At 44.2% G+C, this 23,406-nt stretch overlaps 1 protein-coding gene across 1 annotated transcript in view; it reads right to left on the bottom strand.

Moving 5' to 3' along the window:
- The window catches only part of PLPP3 (phospholipid phosphatase 3), an 84,815-nt gene that overhangs the window by 11,492 nt on the left and 49,917 nt on the right, over positions 1 to 23,406 (bottom strand). The window contains exons 3-5 of the mRNA XM_023187764.3: positions 18,343 to 18,620; positions 17,889 to 17,946; positions 5,906 to 6,082 (exon numbers count right to left, since the gene is read on the bottom strand). Of these exons, the coding sequence (XP_023043532.1) occupies positions 5,906 to 6,082; positions 17,889 to 17,946; positions 18,343 to 18,620 (513 nt within the window). The remainder of the gene's footprint in view (positions 1 to 5,905; positions 6,083 to 17,888; positions 17,947 to 18,342; positions 18,621 to 23,406) is intronic.

Raw genomic sequence — 23,406 nt, 5'->3', positions numbered from 1 at the left:
GGGTAAGTCAGAAGGGAATAGATGGGACTCTCTCCTGTTAGAGAAGGAAGAGGCCTTGCAAATTCATGGCCAAGCATGCTTGGAATTTACTGTTTAGCCCTTTAGATGGAATCAAGAAACTGGCGATTTGCTACTGTGTGTCCTTGGGCGTGTCCTGGCCTCTCCCTGCACTGCAGTTTCCTTTTGCAGGGGTTGTCATCGCTGAACTCTTCTTCACACTGGCATTCTTGCTGGTGCCTTTTCCCAAGGTCACCTCACTGGGGAAGAGACAAAGAATGCCCTTGCCCTTCCCTACATCTGGAGGAAGATAGCAGCACACAAAAGAGCAACGGCGAGCAGAGCCACACCCCCGGGAAGAGGAAAACCAGGAAAGACTCTGCTGTGTATTTATGCAATCCATGAGCAGCTGCTTCCTCTGCTGAACCCACAGCAATGGCAGCCGGGCCCTCCCCTGACCCCTCCCAGGGTCCCCTAATTTGCCATCTGTTAGAGGGTCAGGGAGGAGGTGACCAGATATGCAAGTTGTCACCAGACAGGAAATGAACTGATGTCTGTTCCTTCGTCCTAGTCCCTGGGTGAGTCCAGCTGTAAATTTCACATCCTTGGTAGGGTGACTTAGTGAGTGTGTAGGCGGGAGGGGGGCTGGGACAGTCAATATGAGCCTGTGTGTGTGTGTTTTTTTTTTTTTTAATTTGTCTCTCTGTTTATGTGTGTCTGTGGTTCTGAGTTCTGGCAAGACAGACAGAATGGACGTCTGTCTGTCTGGGTACGACCGGGTCTGCCCATGCACCTCGTGGTCTATCTGGGCTGTGGCTCTCTCCTTTGTCCCGTGTACCCCTGTACAGATCTCTGAAGGTGTGCAGGCAGGCCTAGCTGACCCTAAGTGCTTGTGTCTTTGTGTTGAGTCCATGACACTGTATAGGTCTTCCGTCTGTGCTGGCTTCCATTATCTTCCCTTTCTGGAAAGCATTCAATTAGTAAGCAATGGAGGAGGAAACCAGACTTCCATTTGACATGTGATTTTTGTCTAGACAAGTCTGCCTGCTGTGACAGGATCTACCCTCAACAGACCCAGGTAAAAGTTCTTGGCTGTCATGCCTGTTGCCCAAGGCTCTGCAGTTATGGAACCAACATTCTAGGGTAACGCACGGTACTTCAGTTACTACAAAGTCAGCTGTGCCACAGAATGCCTGTGCACAAAGGTCATGGAGCTACAAGGCCTCCAGCTTCAATTCACAGGTAAGGAAACTAGGCCCAGAAGAGAAGTGTCTGGCCTGAAGCCACCAGCTAATACATCATTCACCATTTATCCAATGCTGATGAAGCACCTATTGTGTCAGCTACTATACTAGGCACTGAGAATAAATAATCAGAAGGTTAAGCCATGGATTCTGCTATTAAGGCACCCACAATCTAGCTGAGGAGACACACATATGAGCAGGCAGTGAATAAATCAGGCCTAAAGCCATGGCAGGAAGAAAGTGCAAAGGGCCATGGGGGACTGGAAGGAAGTGAGACAATACTGTCTTCAGGGACTGGGGAAGTTGTGGAAAGCTGAACAATGTTCCCCAAAGACGCCCACATCCTAAGTCCCAGAAGCAATTAATGATGCTACATGATAAAATGAGATTCAGCTAAGATCTTGAGATGGAGAGATCATCCTGGGTTATCAAGGTGGTCCCAGCATCTGTAAAAGAGGGAGGCAAAAGGACAAAAGTCACAGAAGAAGGTGTGACAAATGGAGACAAAGGCCAGAGAAGTGTATGCATGTGAGAGAGAGAGGGAGAGGGAGAAGTGAAGATTCTATGCTGCTAGCTTTGAAAGTGGAGAACGGGGCCATAAGCCAAGGAACGCAGGTAACTCCAGAAAGCTAGAAAAAGCAAGGCAACAGATCTCCCCTTAGATCCTCTAGATGGAACACAGCCCTGCCAACACCTTGATTTTAGCTCAGTGAGACCCTTTTCTAACTCCCAGCTTCCAGAACTGTAAGAAAATAAACTTGCATTCTTTTAAGCCACTAGATGCGAGGTAATTTGTTACAGCAGCCAGAGGCAACTAACACAGAAGGCTTCATCAGAGATGAAGTGAAACTGGAACTGTGTTCCATCAAAGGGGACAGCTATCTAATATAGAAACTTGGGTGTTGGAAAATATTGAAATGTTTGACATGCCGGGAGGTAAAGGGGTAGAGAGATGAGAGGAGGCCTGCCAAAGTCTGAGTCTTGGAGTGCCAGCTCTGTGTTAGACTGTCTGGGGTCAACTCCAGTTTTGCTACCTTCTAAGTGCTTGGGCTCTCGGCAAATGTGGCGAAGATTACATCTCAGTTAACAGGGAGTCCGTAGAGGCTTGGCTCAGGAGGTTATCTGGCAGACTGGAAAATGGATTCTGTGTTTCTTGGCACCTCTAGCGGTGGCTTTTGTGCCATACGTGCTGTTTTTTTTAATGATCCTCCTAACCTCAGGTGACGTCTCTGTGTTTCAAACACCATTCAGTATAGCCATAGTCGTCAGTAAGAAGAGAACTTGGTCCTTCCTGGGATTCACTGGCACAGCGGCCCTGATTCGTGGGGAAAAGTTCTGTAATGTGGCACAAGCAGAGCAGAGGCCACAGACTCCTGCCTGGCACGTGACAGCTACATTGCACAACCCTGATAAAGCTGCAAAACCCATGAGGCAGATGCCCGTGATCCTCCTCACAGTTCCCTCTCCCAGGTACCTGGTGTCTTCATCACGTGGTCTCTGGTTCCCCACACCTCCCCACAGATCTACCCATCTCTGCTCAATCCAGGGTCCTGAGCTTTGCTTCTGTCTCCCTCACAATCAAACCCAGGACAACAGAATCCTGGGAGCTTATGACTGGAAAAGACACTATCTTCTTTTCTCCCAGCTGAACATTCCCAAACTTTTATTCTGAGTAGCCACAGCTTCCAGGCACTTCCCTGAATGGGCCTCTCGGATGGCTTCAGTGAAATGAATCTCTCAGTGCTGATTCCAAGCCATTCTGGACCATGAGGTCCCACTGAGCACAGGCTGGGTGTCAGGCATTTGGAGAAAAATGATAAGTAAGATTGAGTCCCTGTTCTTGCATGTTCACAGGTGAGTGGGCGAAAGGCAGAGAAAGATATTTATCACCCCTTTCCAAACCATCTTTACATTGTAAATCAGGCTTTCAAACTCAAAGCAATAACTGGATCCACCCAAAGGGTTCGGAAGGACTCTGGGACACAATTAAATGATATTCTTTAAGCAGCTAACTATGCAGCTTTTGTTTCGGGTTAACTGCAGGGCCTTCAGCTTCAGGGACTTCCTCTCCTTGCAGAGTGCAGAGGGCATAGCTTTGAGTCCAAGAGAATCGTGGTGCAGCTGTCTATTAGCTCTCTGACCCTGGATGACTTAAGTTACCTCTCTGGGCCTAGTTACTTCTGTAAAATGGCTGTAGAACAACGGCTTAATGCGGCTAAAAGAAGACAATAGGCAGCCGGGCACGGTGGCTCATGCCTGTAATCCCAGCACTTTGGGAGGCTGAGGCGGGTGGATCACCTGAGGTCGGGAGTTCAAGACCAGCCTGGCCAATACGGTGAAACCCCGTCTCCACAAAAATACAAAAATTAGCCGGGCATGATGGTGGGTGCCTGTAATCCCAGCTACTCGGGAGGCTGAGGCGGAAGAATCACTTCAACCTGGGAGGCGGAGTTTGCAGTGAGCCGAGATCGCGCCATTGCACTCCAGCCTGGGTGACAGAGCGAGACTCTCAAAAAAAAAAAAAAAAAGGAAGACAATGCGTAAAGTATCAGAATGGCACCAGCAGAGAGTAGGTCTTTGTAAACGCTAGGATCAAATTCCTATACTGTGCTACAGTCAGCAAGAGCCAAACAGGACACAAGTCAGAACCCTCATTTCACTTCTTGAAAATAAGCCATAGTCCTCCAGAACACTCTGTCTAATTCCTTATGGCCCATGTTTTAGGATATAAAAGAGAGGAAGGCTAGTAAGTATCCCCTAACCTTTTAATTTTTTTAATTGGGGGTGCAGAGGAGTCCAATTAGGGCAGTGGCGCCAAGAAGGAACCACAACAGCAGGCCCCTGCAGGCTGTCCTCCTGCTGAGAGCAAAGCTCAGGAGGGCACAGTCAGTAAAGGGTTACCCTTCAGTGCAAATGCCCATCCCCCACTGTCACCTCACATTAAAGGGCCAGGCACCAGAGAACAAGCGGGTCAGTGACAGCTGCTCTCATTAACGGTTTCTCTCCCTTTTGGCCTTTACTTTTACAAAGAAAAAAGAAAAAGAAAGCAAGGGAGAAAGCCATTAAAACAGCCAGTCCCATAGGCTGGGATTCCCATTCAAAGGCTGCAGGCAGTTCATATACTGCTTTCTTTGTGGCGCCCACTCTGATTGCTGCAACTCCTTCTCCCTCTCCTTGACCCGTGCACATGGAGTCAGGTGCTTCCCTGCCTGCTGAAGCCCCCTGCACATGTCACTATGACAGCCCCCATGGCACTGAGCTCCTGTGCTTGGCCTGTGAGAGGAGCAAGAATGGGATTTCCTTGGGAGGGCTGAGCCTTATTCATCCCTATACCTTCAAGAGAATACTCCCTACAGTGTTCTCAAAAAGGGTTAGATCAACTCATTGATTCTGGCTTTTTGCTTGTTAAGCACACATTTGCTTAGTCTGAGCTAGAATCCCTGAGAGGCCTTGATAAGACAGGGAGAGTAACATATATGTTACAAATGGTCCCTGCCCCCAAGAACTCACAGCCTAAAGGAAGACACCCATCACAATTTCAATCCAGAGTGTTTAGTGCTGTTACAGAGGAGCTGGGGAGAGGCTGCATAGAGACATGAGCCTGCAGCCAGGCTCACAAACCAGGAAAGGATAAGAAGCTGGTTGAGATCTCTCTATTGTTCATAATTCTTACTGTGAATGAGCAAGGATAATACTAACAACAATACAACCTACCTGTGTGGTGCTTAAATATCCAGCTATTATTGTATTCTGGGATTCCTGCTGGGGTGGGGTGAGCTCCCCTCAGGAGGGCCCAGGAAGTCACAATATCAAAGTAGGTGCTCAGTCATGTTTGCTGAACAAGCCCCTCAAAACTCTTAGCAGGCAGGAAAAGCAGCGCCTACAGATGGAGGCTCAGAGAAGTGCAATGCCTTCTCCCACCTTCACCGGGAGTCAGAGATGAAGTACTTCATTTGGGGCAAATCAGTATGTGGTCCATCCCAAGTTATCCCTAGGAAGTCTGTGACTCGATGTACAAGGCCGTCAGCCTGAGAGAGGCCTCAGCCTTCAGAAAACCTCCTCCAGTGAACACTGAGTTTAGCATCTGTCTGAGTCACTCCCAAGGTCACAGAGGGAAGAGGAGGCATTTTCCAAGAAGCCGAGAAGTCCCATTGCATACTCAGTGTCCACCAAAACAGCATGTGAGCACTCGAGTCAGGAGACTTAGATCCTGCTACTAGGTCAACAGACTTAGCATGACACTAAGCATGACCTGCTGACACATGACCTTGGGTAAGTTTCTTCCCTAAATTTCCTCATCTATAACATGAGCAAGTTGGATAATATCTCAGCTCTCTTCCAGTTGCAACATTCTATGAGCCCAAACCCTCTGTATTTACAGAGAAGATTTACAGACCCTATCGGATCAAAACTCACTGGGAAGTTTTGATCCCAGTGATTTTGATCCCAGTTTTGATCCCAGTGACTGGGAAGATTTGATTCCCAGGCTGGGAAGAAGCAGGAATTATTCTCATTTTACTGAAGGAGTCCTAAGGCCTAAGGCCAGGTGACCTCAGGCAGGGAACAGGAACGAGGGCTCTCTCGCTTTAGTCACTGAGCTGGAAACATTTAACAAGCAACAGTCCAGGGCTCCACTTGCATACTGAGGACAAGATGCTACTTACTATGCAGCAAGCCACCAGGGCTCCTTGAGCAAATCCTGCCAGCACATCACTGGGATGGTGCTTGTGGTCTGATACGCGGGACAATCCGGTGTAGAAGGCCATCATGATCAAGGTGAACTGCAGGAGGGGCCGGAGCAGGCGGGCTCCTCGCCAAGTGAAGCGGGCCTGCAGGTATAGCTGGAGAAAGGAGACAAAGAGAACAGACATTACGTGACTCCCCACTCCCATGCACTATAACCCCAGGTGTCACACACTACATTTCTACCAACTGGGACTATCTAGACCTTGGGTGGCATGTTGCAGATACAGCAATTTGAACATGACCTCAAGCCAGTTATTTAAATGATGAGCCTGGCTAGGCGCAGTGGCTCACACCTGTAATCCCAGCACTTTGCGGGGCTGAGGTGGGCGGATCACCTGAGGTCAGGAGTTTGAGACCAGTCTGGCCAACATAGTGAAATGTCATCTGTACTGAAAATACAAAAATTATCCAGGTGTGGTGGCGTGTGCCTATAGTCGCAGCTACTCAGGAGGCTGAGGCAGGAGAATCACTTGAACCCAGGAGGCAGAGGTTACAGTGAGCCGAGATCGCACCACTACACTTCAGTCTGGGCAACAGAGCGAGACTCTCTCAAATAAATAAATAAATAAATAAATAAATAAATAAATAAATGCTGAGCCTTAGTTTTCACACTAGAAAATGGGACAAATAGTTTATCTAGGGAGAAAAACTAGGGAAAGCTGAGCAAAACAATATGTGTAAATGACCTTAGCATACTGCCACATAGTAGGAACTTAATAAATGATAGTTTCTCTTTATCTTCCTCTTGATTGAAACTAATAATTAAAGAGCAGTAACCAGGACTTGCAAAGGTTTTTTTTTTTTTTTTTTTTTTTTTTTTTTTTTTTTAACAATTGATGACAACTTACTTAACACATTTGTGTATTTCCCTGGGGATTATGGCTATATAATCCCCACACTACCTGGTCTCAGCATGGAAATTAAATATGTAATGATAAGAGGAAATTATTACATCCCCAATGAGATGCTTCTGCTTCAGAAGAAAGCAGTTCTATCAAGGACACATTTCTAAGTCACCACTTGGAACTATGGATATTGAATGAGAATATAAGGAAACAATAAACCAACAAGACAATGCCAGGGAACTTTCAAATACAAGTTGACAGACACTAGACAGGGTGGAGTAGAAGAGTAACCTGAAGAAAAATGGAAGATTAAAAAAAATCACCTCTAGCTGAAGCAAAGTAGTTGAAATGACGTCAACTAGGCATTGTCCCCTCAGAGTTATCTTGCTGCAGTTTCCGTTCTAACCTCTGGGCACAACCTATTCCCAGGTTCCTGTGGGAACTTGGGAAATGAGGGGGAAGAGGCAAGTGGACAAGAGGAACTTCCAACTACAAATCAAAGCATTTGGAGAGGCAGGAGAAGGGAAGAGAGCGAAGGGGAGGAGGCTGATGGCCTAAAGATAGACCTGCGGCAGTGCTGAAGACATAAGTTTGCTCTTCCTGGGACAAATGGACACCTTCCTTCGGTGGCAAGAAAAGAGCAAGCAAGTGGTCAGTCTTGATGAGACAGAAGAGTGGAAGATCCCAGAATCATTATTAGCCGTAAGTGTCTAGGACTGAATCCTCAACTATATGGAAAACTATTTCAAATAAACAGACATGGAAGACAGCAGACAACTTTATGATCATTTTGAAATTATATAAATGTATTATTGGAAAAACTTAAGAGGAAAAAATAAGAATACTGACAAAAGATTGCACTGAGGCCGTTGCCTGCTAAACAGGGGATAAAAACAATGGTTTTCTCATATATAAATAATAACCAGTTAAAAATGTAGAAGAAGATTGCACAGAGCCTTTATGGAATAAAGGAGGTAAAGGACAATTTGAAGAGACAGAGAGTGAGAATTTTACTTAGAACACTCAACTTTTAAATTCAGAAGTTGATATGTAAATACTATTAGATTGCCATGGACATCCTAAAAAGATCTGGAGAAAAAATGATTCTAAAGGTAACCTAAAAGACCAAATCTGTTGCAGTAGGCAAAATAATAATAATCATAATATAAATTAAATTTAAAAAAAAGAAAGAAGCTAGGCACTAAGAAAAGTGTTAAAGACAAAGAACAATGAGGAGTTATAAATCCTGACGTATAGAGCACACAGTTGAGGGATACAAGAAAATAAATAAGTGTACTAATGTGTTTTATAGGAGCTATGAAAGAAGTCCAGGGTCAACTACTATTTGGAAGGGATACTTGACCTGAATCCTAAAGGTGAATGAGTATTTGCTGGGTTTAAGGGAGCAGGAATGGGGGATATATATTCCAGGCAGAGGGTGGCTCAGAGGCCTGCCATAGAAGTTCCCCAAAACTTCAAATAGTTCAGTATAGCTGGAGAAGAGGGTGTTGGGGAAGCGGGGTGAGCAGTGATGAGAAATAGGGCTGCAGGGACAAGGAGGGCCTAGTTCATGAAGGGCTTTCAGTGTCAAACTAAGCAACCCAGACCTTATTTTGCAGGCTGGTCTTTCCCAAACCGTGTTCCACTGAATATTAAGGGCTTCTTCAAAAAAGGTAGGCGAATGATCTATACTAAATCCTTATTTTTGTCACTTATCATGCTTATAAGATTACTAAAGGCTCTGAGAAGTCCTGCAGGAAAGAATACTTATTTGACCTTTCATCACTATTCTCAGAGAACACCTACCTATTTGAATCACAATTGGAAAATATTATTGTAAGCAATAGTGAAAAGTTAAATGATTTCATGCAAAACACTGAGCACCACACTCTCAGTGCTTTTCAAGAGCTCTAGGCAAGACTGGGTCACTACAGGCAATACCAAACTAGGCAAGACTGGGTCACTATAGGCAATACCAAAGTCAGTGAATTGGAGCTATAGGCCGAAGACTACTCCCTTAATGACCTACCAGTGGATGAAAAGATGATTTCTTTTGGAAATGGGGATAAACAGGGTGTTAGTCTAGCTCCAACTCAACACATGTCTTCAGGACAATGGCAACTTCAAGGAACAAGGAATCATCCATTTGCAGTGTACTCAGTATGTCTGGCCTTCCCTCAGCTATTCTTGGCAGTGGACAAGGGTGGGGTACATAACAGACAGAGCACAGATTTTAATCAGGAAAACCTCCTTGAGCCTCCGTTTTCTCACATATAAAATAAGTGCAGCAACCACTCTCTTAGAGGCTGTGGTCCAGTTTGGTTGATAATGTAGATCAAGAGGATGGCATGAAATACTACTCAATAAATAGGTGATTTTATTCTTTAATCACATTTCTTAATTTGGAGCGGCAAGACTTTCTAACTTCCCTTGCTGAAAAATCGGTAGGTCCTCGGAAAATGCTTGTTACGAGTCCTCCAACCATTCCCCCTGCCCCTGCATGCAGGCTTAGGTCACAAGCCTTGGAAACCGAGGGTGGGGCAGAGGAAGGGCGTGTTTCCCAACCGGACAAGGCCCACATCTCCCCTTCCACTGATTCAGATACTTAAGGTTGGAGCTTAATACAAGAAAAAAATAAATACACCAGAAGAATTTGAGAAGAGAGGAAGAGACCAGTCATGAGAATAGCTCCAGAAAGGAAGGGAGTGCTTATGAATGAGAAAGGAGTAGGGAGCCAAGGGAAAAGAATGCCTTTGGGGAGCAGTCAGTCAGACACGGAATCACAGTAAGCAGATGGGACCTTGTTCCCTGATATCCATCAGTAACTAACACATTTATGGAGGGATGCTTCAAGGTCAGCACTGATCCTGGTGTCTGCAGCTGGGGATTTTGGGGAAAGAGGTGCATTAGTAAAGTGCATTTTAGGGTATAATAGCCCTGACTCCAGTCCTGGCTCTATCACTTACTAAGTGGGTGGTCAGTTTACTTCTATAAGCCTCAGTCTCCTTATCTGTAAAATAGGTGGTACAGTATCTCCTTCTCTGGTTTGCCAGTATCAAAGGAGACAATATGGAGAGGAACCTGTCTGGCACAGGATGGGAACTCAGGATACTTTTCAGAAATCCAGGTTACCTTTTTGCCCTGGTGAATGACATTTACTCAGTGACTGTGGCAATTTTCACCAAAACAAGTAAGTTTTGGTGAAACTTAAAGAAGAGTTGAGAATGAGATTGCACAATGACTTTCCATCCAGTGGCTACATCTGATATGAGAAGTAAGCTGGTAGCAGCAGGCATACAATGACGTTCTCCATCTCACATCAATCTCACTGCTGCTAAATGGATTGGATTTTGCCAGTGTAGAGCCCAGTTCACACCAGCCACTCCAGGCCAGAGGTTTGGGCCTCACTGGGAACAGGGAGTACATTCTGGAGGCTGGGGACAAGTAACTCTGGATTATTCCCAATTATTCCCACTCCACAGGAGACAGGTACAACTTATTCAAGAAAGGAAGTCAAACCCTTCTGATAGATGACGCCATCCCCCTATTCTGTACCAAAACACACTTTCCCAGATCAGAACACCCACAGGGCCTTTAGTAAAGTCCTAGGTGCCCTGAAAGGGTAAGCAGAGCTGGATAAAACCTGAAAGCCTAAATCATCTTGGCCTCTTCTAGTCTACTGCTGACATTGTGGCTTATCTGCATTCACTTCCTCATCTGCATGGCCTCTGGGCTAGAGAATCAGCCCTCTCAAACTACTTCCCAAGCACCACTATGACACAGCAGAAAGTAATTTGCAGCCAGAGCAACTAGATCGGAACCTTTTCTCTGCTACATACAAGCTGTATGGCCCTGGAGAAGTCATTCTGCTTCTATGAATTTCTGTTTTCTCATATACAGTGTAAGAAGATAGTTTATTTTTTAAAATGTTAGAAGCATCTATTCAAGACTCTGTGAAAGACACAGATGTAAAAAAGTCCCTTCAGTAGAACAGCATATAATCTTAAAGACCTTTTCTTGTATTAAGATTTCGCTTTCAGTTGCTTAAAAAAAACCTGCTGATTGTGGATTTGAGAAAAAGAAAGGTGTATGTCTGTTTGCCATACCCCGAAATGATGTATGTAAGTCCCTGGCATGTAGAACTCACTTTGTCAGTGGAGTTCTCTTCTCCTTCCCTGTCCTAGCTTCAGAACTGGGGCCTGGTGGAATTCCAACAAAACCTCCTTAGAAAGTGTCCGACTGAACTTGAGGCTGTTCCTCTGGTCTGAACCAGCAGAGTCAGATGAGTGGGTGAGTCACACTCTCGTTCTTGCTAAGTCATTTGTGTTTCATTACATGATTTGCATACTGGTGGAACAGGTTTGTACTGTCCTCTCACTTCATTTCCATTGCTCTTGGGACAGCTCTGCTAGGAGTGAAAAGGAGGCTTTTGTCCTTCCTTATGTCCCTGCCTACCCTCTTCCTGGAAGCCAGGCCAGACCACTGACACCCAGAGAGAAACTTTCTCCCTTCTCTAATCTCCTCTATGGCTCTCACTGGGCTCTGGTTCATGTGTCTGGTGGGTAGCTTGCAAACATAGTGTAGAACTAGAATTTCTCTCTGGAATGTTCTTTAACTACTTTCAGGACAAAAGAATTTTTGATTGACTTTTCCTTTAGAAGAAAATCAAATCTTGTCTTCTGTCACTATCAGAGGGAGGAAAGAAAACTACCGTTTTGCTGAGCACTGGTGTAGCGCCTGGGCCAGGTGCTTTAAATTACATTACCTGTAATTATCACAATAATCCTATTAGGTGGATATCACTGTGCCCATTCTACAGCTGAAGAAATTAAACTAAAAGAGGCCACGGTACTTGCTCAAGGTAACCAAGAGACGTGATGTACATTAAGTATATCTGCCTCTTTCTGAGTCTGTGCTCTAAGCACAGAACTGCCTGGCCTCCTTAGGAAATTACTGCTTCACATAAAGTCTTAGTCTTTTTGTACTGGGTCTCTGTCTTTGAAGAAAAGAGGCAGTTTGAGGGCATTACACCAAAGAACAACCTCCAGGGGACATGTGGAACTTCAGACTCCTCTAATTCACCTGCACACACTTCCATCAACCCCCACATTTGAAACACAAATGTACAGCTTTTGTAAGAGTTACAGTGGAATAATCTCTGACCTGATCTGAAGCAGAAGGGAGTCTAAGAGCTGACTCATTATACCTTATAGCAGAGGTGAGAGCCACTTCCATCCCCTCAGTCCACCCCTAAGCAGAGAATGCATCTAGTTGTTTGGCCATTATTTACTTCTCTGGCTTTCCACACAAAATTATGAGCTCTTTCGGTGTCCCCAGGCACTCACACAGGTCTGTCACAGAAGAGGTACTCGGAAACAGATGGATGTGTGGTGGGGCGAGTGAATGATATAGGGAGAAAAAAGAGGAAAAACACCTGGTACAGTGATTTATTCCCCTTGGAAACAACAATCTTGCTCCCCCAAGGAGTTTCTATAGCCACTCCCAGGATTTGTGGGTACACCTCGTGGGCATACCAGACCCCAGGCTCCAGGGCGCCAAACATGCTGAACAAAACCTCAATGACTAACAAGCACAGCCCAGAGAAAGGGCTGTCAGAGCACAGCCACTTCCCTGTTTCCTTGGCACCCAACAAACCCTCTGACACAAGAATAGTTCTCATGGGACAGCACAGTAAAGGGTCAATAGGGAAAGAGCTCAGCAAAGAGGCAGCAAAGACTTTCCCTACATGACACAGGCCCTTAGCAATCTATCAAGTCCGTGATGAGGAGACAAAAAAAGTTCTGATTAGAATGGAAAGGAGTATGGCCTGAGAGTGTCAGGAGACCTGAAATTCATTCATTCATCAAATATTTATTGCACACTTACTAGGTATCAGGCCTTGTTCTGGGAAGTAGGATATAGTAGTGAATCAAGAGACCAAAAAATCTCTCCCCCGGGGAATTTACAATCTTTTTTAATAATTTTTTTTATCTATATAGACAGGGTCTCACTATGTTGCCCAGGCTGATCCTGAACTCCTGGGCTCAAGCAATTCTCCTGCCTTGGCCTCCTAAAGTGCTGGGATTATAGGCATGAACCACTGCACCCATCCAGAATTTATAATTTAGTTGGAAGAAACAAACAAGCAAGTAAAAATGTAGTATGTCAGATGGTGAGAAGTAAGGCTGCAAAGGGGCACAGGGAGAACAGTATCAGAGGAGGGGGTTGTCATTTTAAACAGGAGAGTCAGGAAAGGCTTCTAAAGAAGGGGAGGGGGCAAGGTGCAGATTTCAGGGTGGGGTGTGGGGAGAACAGCAGCTAAGGAAAGGCCTTGACACAAAGTGGCTGCCGAATGCACCTGCAAAATGAGGAGCTGGGACTGATCCCAAAGGTATTTTCCAGTCTCAAGCGTGCCCTCCATTCCCTGGTTCCTAGCAGCCATCCAAATACAGTTCAGAACTGTACTGAACTGAATACCTGCAGTTCTCCAAATCACCTCCTCCTTTTCACCTTCACACATGTAGTTCTTCCAGTCTCCTCTATCTTCATGTGACTAACTACCTCTACTGCCACTCTCTGCTCCAGGTTAGCCTAGGAGTCACAATTCTGAGAGTCCATAATATAACCTACACATCCCCTTGCCCCGAGGGACAATGTATCAGACTATTATCATTGTGTACTGTTTCTTCAGACTAAATTATGCAAGGGCGGTAACCATCTCCCCATTCCCAGTCCTAGCCTGCTGCTAGGTGCATCATAGTCGCTCACTAAGCATGTACCAAATGCTGAATGTTGGATGCACAGGTGAGTTCCTTAAGGGCAGGACCCAGCACAACGGAGCAGACACCAGGTGTGCTGCATGAATTGGTGTCTGCCCTGGTGTTGACATTTTATCCAGATAGTATGTCATCCTCAATCTCCAACCATGGAGGTGCAGGGTCAATCCATATGTGGTCCTCTGGGGTTCAGGCCAGGGCTCAGAGGTATAAAGCATACTTTATGTTTATATATGCTGTGGGTTTGTGTTTTTTTTTTTTTTTAAATTAGAACTTGCATTAATCTCTAACAAGCCTTAACCTCACCCTTAAGCTTCTGTGTGCAGAGATAATTTGGTGTTTGGGGCATGGTTTTTCCAAGCTCATCATTTGGCAAAATTTATTCATTGACCTAACATGAAGTGCTCTTAAAGTTATGGAAGCTCTAGAAGTGGCTGCTGCTGAAAGGCCTGGAGTGGAGCTGGCTGGTGCTTCCGGTCTGCTATTCTCTGAACTCGATGGTAATGTAGGCATAAGTTTGTCTTGATGGCTCCCTATCTTCCTTTTTAGCACTTAGGGCAGTTCAAACTTTTTTCAAATAGAGCCATAGTGATTGAGAGAGAAACAGACAGGCCATCTCATCCCACTCTTTCATCTGACAGATGGGGAAAGTGGGGTCCAGAGAGGTAAAGTGGCAACAACTCTGCAAAACAGACATGATCACTTCCACTTTACAGATGAGTACGCTGAGGCTCTAAAGCTATGTAACCCACTCATGGCTTCAGAGTTAGTCATGGATATAGCCAGATTTGATTCCACATCTGCTTGATTCTAAAGACAAAAGCTGTCAATGCTGAACCTGGCTGACTCAAATGTGATTCTCCCCAACACCCCAGGGAAGCTATGAATCACAGGCTGCATGAACCAAAAAACAGCACAGGGTGCACCAGGGAGGCCAGTCTATTTGCCCAATTCCAGCACTTCCTGAAGCCCAACATAAAAGCCCTGAGGGAGGGTCTAAGGGCTTCTCGGACTGACAGCAGAGTTTCCCACCTCCTCTGCTGGGCCTAAATGGTGTGAACTTTCTTTAGAAAGTTTTGCAAATCAGCCAAGTCTAGTGGCTCAAGCCTGTAATCCCAACACTTTGGGAGGCCAAGGTGGGTGGATCACCTGAGGTCAGGAGTTCAAGACCAGCCTGGCCAATATGGTGAAACCCTGTCTCTATTAAAAATACAAAAATTTGCTGGGTGTGGTGCCACACGCCTGTAATCCCAGCTACTTGGGAGTCTAAGGCAGGAGAATTGCTTGAATCTGGGAGGCGGAGGTTGCAGCGAGCCGAGATCGCACCACTGCACTCTAGCCTAGGCAACAGAGCGAGACTCCATCTCAAAAAAAAAAAAAAAAAAAAGAAAGTTTTGCAAATCGGCTGAGCATGGAGGCTCACATCTGTAGTCCCAGCACTTTGGGAGGCCAAGGTGGTTGAATCGCTTGAGCCCAGGAGTTCAAAACCAGCCTGGCCAGCATGGCAAAGCCTCATCTCTACAAAAAAAATACAAAAGTTAGCTGGGTGTGGTGGCATGCGCCTGTGGTCCCAGTTACTCAGGTGGCTGAGGTGGAAGGATCACCTGAGTCCAGGAGTCAGAGGTTGCAGTGAGCCAAGACGGTGCCACTGTGCTCCATCCTGGGTGACAGAATGAGATCTTGTCTCAAAAAAAAAAAAAAAAGAGAACAACAACAACAAAAAAGAAAGTTTTGCAGATCAGATGTTAGAAGAGCTGGGATTTCTCTGAATATCACATAAGCACATGCCGTAGTAAAGAGTGCCATCCTTACTTTTTGGCCCTTATCTTCACCGGTGGTTTTAGGGCAAGATAACCTTAGAGCTAAAAACACAGCTGTGTACATATGTGTTGTATATGTGAGTTGTGAGTGTTGAATGTGTGTTTGTACAAGAGTTCTGAAGAATGTATGCGCACAGTGGGGTAGGAGGTCGGGGATATAATACTATGCTGAAAAGAGGATAGATTAAGGAGGCTCTCTTTCTTCTTCTCGTCGTTTACTTTTTTAAAGAGACACGGTCTCCCTATGTTGTCCAGACTTGTCTCAAACTGCTGGCCTCAAGGGATTCTCTCACCTTGGTCTCTTAAAGTGCTGAGATTACAGGTATAAGCCACCATGCCCAGCCAAAGGAGGCTCTCCTCCATCCCTCTCTCTTCCTTTCCTCCTCCTTCCCTCTTTCTCTTCCTTCCTTCCAGCAATATGGAAGAACTACAACTTTTTCCTCCGTTTGAGTGATGCAAATAAACCTTCAGTCAAAATATACGTCTCACCCATCATCCCTAGAGATCTCTAGCTGGTAAGGAGGTAATCGGAGTTGGGGACGGGAGGGAGGGGACATCTCAACTATCAAAGCAAAAGGAGACAGGTCTCCTTCAGACAAAACTTAAGTTAGGGTTAAAAGGAAATATTCCTTAAGTTCATCCTGAAGAGGTCTGGTTTTTGTTTGTTTGTGGGTTTTGTAGCACAGTACAACGAAAAGAACATATAACAATGTTGGAATCTGGCCTGCAAATACCTTTTCTGCCTCTTACTGACGGTGGAATTTTTGTTACCAAACTTCTTAGATTCAAATTGGATAGGATAATCAAAATACACCTCATCAGGTCACTGAAAAGCAAATGTCACAGAGTAAGTAGATACGGTGCCTGGCACACAGAAGGCATCCAAAGCGTGTCAGCATCTTCACCTGTTGTGCAGCTGTGAAGGCCACAGTGCACAGTGCTGGCTTCAAAACAATCCAGTATTTTTCTTTCGGAATAAAGTGAAGGGATATGAAAAAAGTGAACACATACCCAGTTCCTCTAAGCACTTTCATAAAACACCGAAATTACATTTTTAAAATTGTTTCCAGCCCTGGGTAAAATATACACAGGGAGCAGGAACCTAAATATCTTTGCTGAATTTTCCTTTCTAAGAGCAAAACAAAAACAAAAAGATGAAGAATGGAGGGAAGTGTTATTCATGAACACACAACATCCACGTTTAATGTTGTCATAGGTTGGGGCCCATCTTTCAGCTCTGCATCCTCAGTAATGGGAAGCCAATGTTGGCTTAGTTTAGAGGCCTCTAAACTTGGAAAGGATTGGGGGAGAAAGATAAATAAATCAAACAAACTTTCTGTTGTTTTTCCCAATTCCTAATTATGCTTTCTAAATAAGTTGAAATCAAAATGTTCTTTTTTCAAACAGTTTGTGCCCCTCTGAGCTATGTCTGACCTCTCAGCACCTTCTCGCTCTGAATTCCATCAAAGCGGCTGAAAGCAGGAAGTGCCTTGGCACACACGGACCTCATTCAAGGGGAGAGGAAAGGCAGGGAAACCCACATGTAACTGACAAAGAAAAACAGAGCAGCCCTCTATCTGTCCGGCAGCTGGAGGCAAGCAGGGCACTTCACCTGCATTGCCCAACCGTCTCCAGGAAATCAGAGCCGACATGGCCATGAGAAGAGCAACATGGGAATCAAATCATCGTTCCACCACTAGTCAGAGGAACTCAAACATGCTGTTCATCCTCTCTGGGCCTTGGTCTGTGGATTTGAGAAATGGGGCATGGATTTTATACTTCACAGTGCTGTTATGAAGTCATGCGTCCTCATGGAGCAGAAGTATTTTGCAAAACTCAGAATTATTCTAAATACTTAGGTAATGATAATCCTTAAAGCCCTTCCATCCATAGAATACGGAGGACTGACATAGTGAACGTTGCAAAAAAAATTTATCAGAAGGTTTGGGATTTAGCAATAGTCCTGGTGTTTATGTACATTTTGGTAGTTCACTTTAATTCTCTGAGCCTTACTTAGCAATCTTTTCCCGCAACAGATTTTCAGAAATAGTGCTTGTACCCTAAAATGTTACATTTTAGGTTGGTGCAAGAGTAATTAGTTTTTGCCATTTAAGTAATATAGTCCAGGGGTTTTTGTAATGGCAAAAACCTCAATTACTCTTGCACCAACCTAATACAAGTGTCTTTATCACTTTAAAATTTCAAAATGTGTCCACAATGCTTATCAAGCAGCTATGGCAAATACTACTTTTATTTGAAAAACGGGGGGAAAAACTGGAAAGTAAAATAACTTCTGCTAAGGCAGTGGCAGAGCTCAGAATTAAACCTAACTTTTCTAGCTAACCTCTTTTTCAAAGACTTCACAGTGATATCATGCCCCTAACTATTTTGAGGGCTATGATATCAGAAGGGATGGAATCTGGAACTGAGCACTGCTCAGATCAAAGGGTGGGTACTTACCACCAAATACAGCATAGTGTACATGGAGAAGGAGGCATGGCCAGAAAAGAAGGACTTCCTGTAAGAGCAAGAGAGGGCCATGAAACAGCCGTATTCACATCCCTGATACACACTTGTCTGTCTGTCTTCCCTCCCTAGACTGGAACCTTGAGAGTAGGCACTATGCCCTGTTCACTTTTGCATCCTTCACAGTGCTTTGGATCCATGCCTGGAACATAGTAGGCACCCATGAACGCATGAATAAACAAAAGAATGAATAAATGAATGTACTTACCAATGCTATATTGGAAGTATTGATTTACATATCTGTCTCAATCATCTGACTATGAGTTCCTCAAGAATAGGAACTATGCCTTATTCACCCATCTAAACTAGGGACCAGCTAGTAAGTGCTCACTGAACTGCACTGTATCAAAGGGGTCCAGGCTCTGGCCACGGGGAGGTGGTGTCTCACCTGGCTTCCTGGACTTTGCTATCATCACCTCTGCATCTGTAGTTCTGAATGTAGCCTTCAGAGCAGTTGATCTGGCTGAAATCAGGGTTGCAGACACTCAAGAAGTGAGGACGCAGGCGCCCTATGGACACTTTGGCAATGTCTGTGAAAGACTGGCTGATGGCACAGCCAAAGAGGAAGCAGCCCACTTGCTTATAGAGTGCTGCCACGTAGGGGTTCTGAATCGTCGACCGCGACTTCTTCAGGTAATAGATCCGGTAGAATTCCCCCGTGATGATCTAAAAGGAATCCAATAGGGAAATTAGGTGGTATCAAGATTCATCATTAACATTGATGCTGTAAAGGATATTTAACAACATAAGAGAATATTCAATATTTGCAAAGGAGTGTCCTAATTTTCTATTTTTGAAATACACAGATACAAATATGCACAGAAGGAAAGATCAAAGTGCTAATAGAGTTGGGTGTTTTAAGCCCTACATGACCATGTAATACCTTTGTAACAACAAAAATATACAAATATATTTATAATATATTTATATGCATACTTACGTGTGTGTGTGTGCGTATATCTATCTATATATATATATGTATTTTTTTTTAAGGAAGAGGCAAGAACTTAACTATAGAAAAGAAATACTAAATGAAGAATCAAGGACAAGGTTAAGGGTAGCTATAATGTCACAGGGTCTGAGCAAATCTCGGGATTCTGGGATTTGGGGTAAAGGATCACAGACAATGACCTGACTCTCGTAAGGGCCTCAGCCTCGTGCTGACATTGGCCATGGTGAGAGTTTCTGTATGAAGAGGTGGATATACCATAGTTAAGTCCTGGGGAATCCAGACTCTACCACCAATCTGGTATCCTTCAGCAATAATCTATGCCCTCCAAGCTTCGGCCTCCTGCTCTATAAAAGGAGGCTGCTCACCTTTGCAGCTGTTGGTTCAAATAGGATAACATGAATGGGAAATGACCTGGACCATAGAGAATGATGCTTTTACTTTTTAGAAGCAGAGTGTGATAAATAGAATACCAGTCTAAAAACTAAGAAACTTGTAGTACGATGCCCTTCAGTGTTTGTGAATTTCCTCCAGTCAGCCTGTGCGGTCTTCTCTGATCCTGAAGACCCTTCTCAAATCCTTCTTGATTTTCACACTGTATCTATGATATGATGCTTAGAGATTTATCACTACTGAAAACAATCCATCAATTACAGATTACCTATTATATGCCAGACATTGCTTTTAGATTCTTTATGTCATGAAATCCTGACGCTCAAGATAGATATAGTGACATCATTTACATTAAGGATGGGGGACAGCTGATGTTCTGTAAGGTAAATGCCTATGATGTGTACAACCACACACCCTGCTGCCTTTGTCTTAACTCCACAGCCCAGCCATGGGCACTTCCTGCTTGTAACCACAGCGCAGAGACAGTGATGGTCAACTCATCACTCACCACAAAAGTCCCTTCACACTTCCTCCCAGGGCAGGATGATGAGCTACACTTGCCCTTTCAGAGGGAAGAGGGCATGTGCACAACCACAAGGGAAGCAATAGTCTGGCGTATCTGGATACTCCTTTGCAAAGGCTCCCAATATTCTTTTACTGTGGAGGAAAGCATCAAGGCACGAGGTCTGATCAAGATCCTCAAGGGCTCCAAAGTCTGGGGAAGGACGACCATGTAGGAAGGAAACACCAGCTGGGCCCAGGGACAAACAGGTGCAGCAGCGAGAACAGCTACTATCACAGCCAACATTGACACAGTGACTGTGTTTATAAATGCTTTATATATGAGAGCTACATTTCACTTTCCCAGATCATATTGAGTACAATTCTGTATTAGAGGAACATAGTCAAAGGCCACTTTAGCCAGCATCTTGGCATAGCCGTTTCCTGAGAGAGTAAAACTAGTATGTGACCCTGCATAGATGCTCAAAGACTATCAGTTGAAGGAACAAATGAATGAAAGGGAGCAGGACGGTAGTCCTCAAAGTTGCCTTATTACAAAATTGGAAGGATCCCCTCAACATTACCAAGAATGCTTTGATAACACGTTGCAGACATTAAACCCCGAGAAGCATGGCAAGTCATTAATGAAAGGGACCATTATATTTAGAAGAAACTTAGGTCCAAATGAGCTCCCATCTAAAGATTAAACCCAGGTGCACTGACTCCCTGCCCAGCATTCTTTCCTACCATTCATGATCTAATTCCCCTTTTGAACCTGTTTATACATTTACCCTATGTAACCTCACAGGCAAACAAGTTCCAGATGTTTATTACCATAATCGTGTTCTCTTACTCTTTTTTATTCTTCCTTACTTATAAATCATAAGAGATTTTTTATGCAGCAGGAAGAGCACTGAACTAGGAGTCAAGTAGCCAAGGTTCAAGTCCCTACTTGTTTAGTGAAAATGGGATAAACTGGTTTCTGCATTTGTAAAATGAGGGTGCTAGACTGATTGATGACTTCATAACTGCAATGACATTTATTCTCAACTCTCCTGGGCTATGTTCACCATCCACCACTAGCCTGCCAACCAAGCACAGGTAATAAGCAATAGCAGAGGAAAGTTACTTGCTCAGAGATGACACCAGAAACAGGGAGCAGAACCAAGGCCCCAGGCAAAATCCCTGACCTCAGATTGCTCCCTGGTTCTCTGAACCAGCCACTGCTACAGATTAAGGAACTGTTTCTAAGCAGGTGTGGCCTGAGGATCAGTCAACACAATTTCCTGTTTGATGCTGAGAAAGAACATGTGAGTTTCCACTACAAATTAGCATCTCTTGCATGAATTTACTTATTAATCTCAGATGAGTCACCTTTGTGCTCCAGTCACTTTCAGGGAGACGGGGTTTGACTACAATTCAGGGATTCTTTTCAGCTCTTATGTCCCATCTCTAAAACTTCCATTTTTAGTGTCACAGTCTTAAGATAGTAAATTGCAAAGTAAAATGTTTCCTTCACTCATGGGAAGACAAGGAGATGAAAAGAACATTTTGCAGTACCTCAAATTCTTAATAATAATGTTAACAGCAGCCATCTCTTACATTTATTTTGTACTGCAGTTTCATTTAATCTTCTCTGTGAAGAAGATAATCCATTCTACAGATGGAGATACTAAGGTTCTGGGAGACAGTGACTTTTCTGAAGGATTTGAGGCCAGTAAGTGACAGAGTTAAGAGTAGAGCCCAGGTATTCTGACTTAAGCTCAAAGACCCACAGCAGGCTACATTGAGATAATTTTATTATTTCTATTGTTATTGAAACCAATTTCCACTGTAGGAGAGCAATTGCAGATTTTTAAGGAGAGGGTCAGGCTGAAGCCATTTGGCAGACACATGACTCCAGGACCACATGGCTTCTGGGGCAGCCTTGACAGATTTTAGAGTGAATGAGCAACAAATTATGTATTTTCTCTATCCCCTTGTATCGAAGGGTCGGGGAGTCGACAACACAGCCATAAATCATCATTATGAACCAGCCGGACTTGGCTTCTTGTAATCCTAACCCTTAAAAGTCTATTTAATGAAATTTGGGCTGTGAAAGGCAGCCTGAATACCTCACCTCCACAGACGAGGCGAAGGCTTAAATTGTTCTCCAACACGTTACACACCTAACTCTGGAGTCCCAGATTTACTGCTTTCGGACTTTATTCATTACTCACAATGTTTTTATTCCTGGGTAATAAAATAAGCTCTTCCCTCCCCCTCCCCCTACAAAGACTCTGTCCCCACTCCCAGACTCCTGCCCCCAGAGCCCTCATTTCTGCCTCAGTCAGCAAGGTTCTGATATGTAAATTTCACTGCTGAGAAAAATGCCTTCAATGTTGATCCCTTTCTGAAAGAGCAAGCAACAGATTCTGGGGGTGATGGCAGGCTGCCAGGCAAGCAGAGAATTCTCCCCTACCTGCCTTTTAAAGCACTTGGCACAGAATCTGGAAACTAATAAAATGGGAAAGCATTGCAATTAAGCTACAAGGGGACAGAAACAGATCAGTCCTTGCCTGAGAGGGGCTGCAGTTTGGAGAGAGATTGGCTCCAACTGCAAGATAGCTCCTCTTCCTGTCTTCTCTGGTGAAAAAGAGCTCAACTGCCCACATATTTACAAATATTTAACTGTTACAGAGAGGAAATATGAAGAAAAATTAGGATAGACTTTTGGGAAATGATAGCGCACGAGGTGGTGAAAGAAGCAACAACGTTGTAGCCAGAAAAACCTGTCCGAATCTTGTCTATTACCTTAGGCATGTGACTTTACCTCTCTGGGCTTAGGTGTCCTCATCTATAAAGTAAGGTTAATAATATCTACCCGGCAGGATTGCCAGGGAATTAGATAAGGTGATATGTCAATCACCTGGCACCTAGCAGGAGAGCCCTACAAAAGTTAACTTTTTTATTCCCTCCATTGGAGAAGACAACAAACAAACAAACAAATAAAAAACATGTTTTGTAGAGAATATCTCTTCCAAGAGCTCCCTGGACGATACCATACCTAATTGAAGAGTTTGGAAGTACCACCCCTCCAGGGTAGGACCAGAAAATGTGTGTACGGATGGCATTGCTTCTGATCATTTTATCTAGTATGTCAGTATGTCTTTTTCGGCAGATCAAGACAGAAGCAAAGTCTAAACCCAGAGCAGAAGGGACAACCCTACTCTACTGTTTTGTGTTATTTTTAAGATTCCACTCTATTTATAAATTATCCCAAGAAAAGTAATATCTTTGCACAGCAGCCTAACAATCTCTCTTTCAGAGACTGAGAATTCATCTTCCACTGCTGAGTCTGAAGGACAAACTTTCCTATACTCTGATCTGCTTTAATATTTGCTTAGTACTTCACAGCTTACAAAGTACTTTCACATCCACTATACTGTTTGCTTCTCACAACATCATATGAATTACTAAATTATTACCAACACTTATATAAATGCGTATGATGAAGGCCAGAGAGGGCAGTGAATCACTCTTGATAAAAATGAGACAGCAAGAAGACCATCACTGAAGCTGGGACTTTCTCATTCTAATTCCTGTGCTGATCCCAATGACATCGAGTTG

The sequence above is a fragment of the Piliocolobus tephrosceles genome, chromosome 1 (assembly GCF_002776525.5).
Source record: "Piliocolobus tephrosceles isolate RC106 chromosome 1, ASM277652v3, whole genome shotgun sequence".
Taxonomy (NCBI): Eukaryota; Metazoa; Chordata; class Mammalia; order Primates; family Cercopithecidae; genus Piliocolobus; species Piliocolobus tephrosceles.
The sequence above is the reverse complement of the archived record's forward strand: the minus strand, read 5'-3'. Positions and strand labels throughout refer to the sequence as shown.